Source organism: Arachis duranensis, chromosome 9, assembly GCF_000817695.3.
Source record: "Arachis duranensis cultivar V14167 chromosome 9, aradu.V14167.gnm2.J7QH, whole genome shotgun sequence".
NCBI classification, from domain to species: Eukaryota; Viridiplantae; Streptophyta; class Magnoliopsida; order Fabales; family Fabaceae; genus Arachis; species Arachis duranensis.
In genome coordinates, this window is record NC_029780.3 from 29,519,531 (window position 1) to 29,523,405 (window position 3,875).

The 3,875-nt window shown below is 34.6% G+C and overlaps 1 protein-coding gene across 1 annotated transcript in view; it reads left to right on the plus strand.

Annotated features, from left to right (window-relative positions):
- LOC107465289 (uncharacterized) overlaps positions 1-3,875 on the plus strand; it is a 15,323-nt gene that overhangs the window by 11,441 nt on the left and 7 nt on the right. The window contains exons 2-4 of the mRNA XM_016084269.3: positions 2,390-2,634; positions 2,751-3,441; positions 3,522-3,875. The exon at positions 3,522-3,875 is cut by the window's right edge and continues 7 nt beyond it. Coding sequence (XP_015939755.1) covers positions 2,390-2,634; positions 2,751-3,000 — 495 coding nt within the window. The 3' untranslated portion in view covers positions 3,001-3,441; positions 3,522-3,875. The remainder of the gene's footprint in view (positions 1-2,389; positions 2,635-2,750; positions 3,442-3,521) is intronic.

Below are 3,875 nucleotides of genomic sequence, written 5' to 3' on the forward strand. Positions count from 1 at the left end.
TCTTTCAAGTTAATTTCTAAGAAAAAACACAAATTTTATTTAAATTGAGAATTGATCATTCTAATGACATCTAATATAAAATTTTTAAATTGACTATGAAGTACCAAAAGTTGAATAAAAAATTATTGTTGGGTCAAATTTAATAATTTAGTGGATAATTTAGTGGGGACAAATAAATATTATTATCATATACTACTCAAAAAAAAATTTAAATCGTAGTGGGGGCGATTGCCCCACACTCATGTACATACATCCGTCCCTGCCAGACGCTCTTGGTGGCCGTAGAACAATCCCATGAAGTCGGTCGCATGGGGCTGTCCTTCTTTTCCTGATTCGCACCCTTCAGAAGAGTTTGCCTTTGGGTCTTTTAACCTAGAGGTACCTTTTCTGTGCTGGTGGCTCATCTCTTGGTGAGGGGCTACGTTTGCGTCGTTGTTCCCAGTGTCCAGATTCTCTTGTTCAGAATCGGGCGTCGCGTGGCCATCTTCAATTGAATTGTCCGCCATTACTGGTTGATGTCTTGGGTCCCCAACAACGGCGCCAATGTTACGATGGGTAATCGGAGATTAGTGGGATGGACTTATTAGGTTGGCCCAATCGCTCAAAGGAGGGGCCCTTTGACCGGGTTAGCGTCTAGAAGCCTCCGTCAGACTTGTTTGCATGTGAGTGAATAGGGGCTGGTACCTGCAAAGACACTCCGATGCCTAAGTCAGCAAGGGTCTAAGCAAGTTTTTAGAGTATGGGAACTTAGAGGTACCTGAGGGGTGTCAATATATTTATAGTGATGAACCCATAACCATCGTTGGAGTGGTTCCACCTCTTAAGGAGGATAACCGTCCCTTTATCTTAGGAAAGTTAAGATATGACTCCTATAAGTGTGTTGAGAGATTTTAGGGACAGTTACTTATTTGAATAAGTGTTATTTGCCAGCTAACTCTCGTTCCCGACTTCCTTGTGGTGGAACCTTTGTCGAACCCGACCTCTTGCGAGGAGGTCGGTTGCAGGAGAAGACCAATCTTGTGGATTGAGCCTTTTTTTTTATCTTATTTAAATCTAGACCTTGATATTGAGTCAGAATATGAACAACTGTCAATAATTATCTAAATCTCAATAAAGATATTGTAAAAAAATTGATATAAGGTAACTATTAAAAATATTTGTAATATTTTATTTTATAATTATTAATCATAAAAAATATCGGCAAACTCCTTATTTTATAATTATTATAAAATAAAAAATATTTTATTTTATAATTATTAGCTTGTGACTTATTTTATTCCTCCGTTTTACCAATAAGTTTTCATTAATGTAACATTACTATTTGTTTTCAGTCATACTCTATTAATATTACTCTAATCAATCATAGAGATTAGAGGGAATAAATGGATAAAATAATTTAAAATAATTATCCAAATTAGTTTATGAGATTTTAAAAATTAATCTCTCGAGTTTTAAAATATATAAATTGATCTTTAAAGTTTATTTTATTACTCAATAATAAAAAATACTAACATAGTATTAACTCGTGGTCGTTAAATATTTTTGTATTGCAAGTTATACAAATCAATCCTAATAATGAGATAGACGAATTAATTTCAAAAAGAGAACAATAAACAAATGAATTTCTAAAATGAGTTAGACATATCAATTTCTCAATCACCACAAGCTTCATCTTCTTAAAGATGCTCTTCTTTGCCACAACAGTCATTGTTGCCGCCGCCACCTCCTCCCCATCTCCAACCTCCTTTCTATACTCCTCCATTTCCTTGCTTGTCTTTTTCACTATCGCCTCCGTCCTCTCCTATATTGCCTTCTCCTACCCCCCTCTTCTACTACGACCATCTTATTCCCCTCTCCACCCTATATTTTTCTACAGGATAATTTTACAAATGAGTTATGTTACGTGTACACTAAAATCAATCACTAAAATATATGCTGAAATATAAATACACATTAAAAATAAATTAAACTATACATGTATTTATACACAAATACATTGATGACTAATTTTAATAGTTGATTTTGGTGTACAAATAATATTTTTATTTGCAAATTTATTTTAAATATTTGTGGCTTTAACATTTTTTAATTCAAATAAAAGTTTAAAAGTAGAAATTTATTTGAGGATAAGTGGTAATTATTAGATAAGTTAATTTATATGTATTATATAAATGTAAAAATAAGTTTTAATACATATAATCAATTGCGTATTTTTATATCAGTAAAAATAATTAATTCTTATATTTACTACTTAAAAAAATTATTTAAACACATAAATTTAATTAGACGATAATATATATCAAAATTAAACTCATTATTTGATGTGAAAAATATTCTACAAAAAATAACTTTTTCTTTCCTTCTATTTTGTTGAATATTGACCTTACAGGAACCAGAGAAGATGGAATCTGAGTTTGCTCGAGTTGACACAGCTTATCTGTTCAAGAACATACTTACAACCCGCTTAACTGAAGCCCCAATATTTCCAAAGGGAGAATACGGAAATGGTTTTAATCCAAATCCTCAAGAGACATTGCCCTCTTGGCTCTCAGAACAAGATATTGCTTATTATGTCTCTAAATTTGAGAACACAGGCTTCACTGGAGCTATAAACTACTATAGAAATCTCAACATGTAAGTGTGTTCATCTCCTCTTTATTCTAGTATAATAGTTTAAGATCAGAACTTCTATAAAAGCAAAAGAATTAGTCATTTATTTATGTTAAATAACAAATTCAATTTTGTTGCAGAAACTGGGAACTAACAGCACCATGGACCGGGGTAGGAATCAGCAATGTGCCAGTGAAGTTCATCATAGGTAGTGTGGATTTGGTGTACAATTTCCCAGGGGTGAAAGAGTATATTCACAACGGTGGTTTCAAGAAAGACGTGCCTAATTTAGAGGAAGTGGTTGTGCAAAACGGAGTGGCTCACTTCAATAATCAAGAAGCAGCAGAGGATGTGAACAACCACATTTACCAGTTTATTAACAAGTTCTAGTCTTGAACCATTCATCTGGTTCATACTTGATGTTTAGACTTTAGATACATTTTCTGATGCTTGCTTGAATAAGTTGTGATTGCCAGTTACGTTTGCATTGGCAACCTCTTTGCTTTTAGCTTCATCTGAACTCTTTTCCTTTTATTTCCTTTTTTTTTTTAATTTCTTGTTGTTGTACTCTTGTTTGACGAGCCAACGCCATAATGGACGCTTTTTAATTTTCATATTGCACCGTTGGTGGAGTAGGCCACACATATGGGATGCATGTGAGCTTTACCGGGGTGTAGTGTCAGGCCAACTGAAATCAGACGGTGCGACAGGAGAAGAAAAAACGGACAGTCCGATTTGCAGCTTCCCACCAATTAATATTAGCCAAATTATAACTCAGAGACGTATAGGGGAGATGGAGGAGATGGTACTGAAAACTGGATTTATGAGAAGGTAAGCTTTTATTTAATTTAATAGCTGCACTCAGTGATCGATATTACATTACATCATTATACGAATATTAATGCATGCAGCAAGTGATCATGGAAGCAGAAGCGAGAGAAGCGTTGTGGCGTGAGGAGTTGATAGAAGAGATAGAAGAGAAGGTTGGAGGGTTGAAAGAGCTTGAAGAAGCAGGCAAGAAGGAGGAACTAGTCAAGTGATGAAACAAGCAACTCGGATCCTTCCAGTTTTCTTTTTTTAAAAAAAAATGCTAATCGGACAGTACGACCTCGAACCAACTCGGACCGTCCGATTGGTTTCCTATTAAAGAAATCGGACGGTCCGATTTTTTTCTGCCATTGTTCAAAAATTTATATCCCACACCTATGTCTAACACCATTGTATCCCATAACCAAGTACAACTCACATACTGGTGGCATATCGGA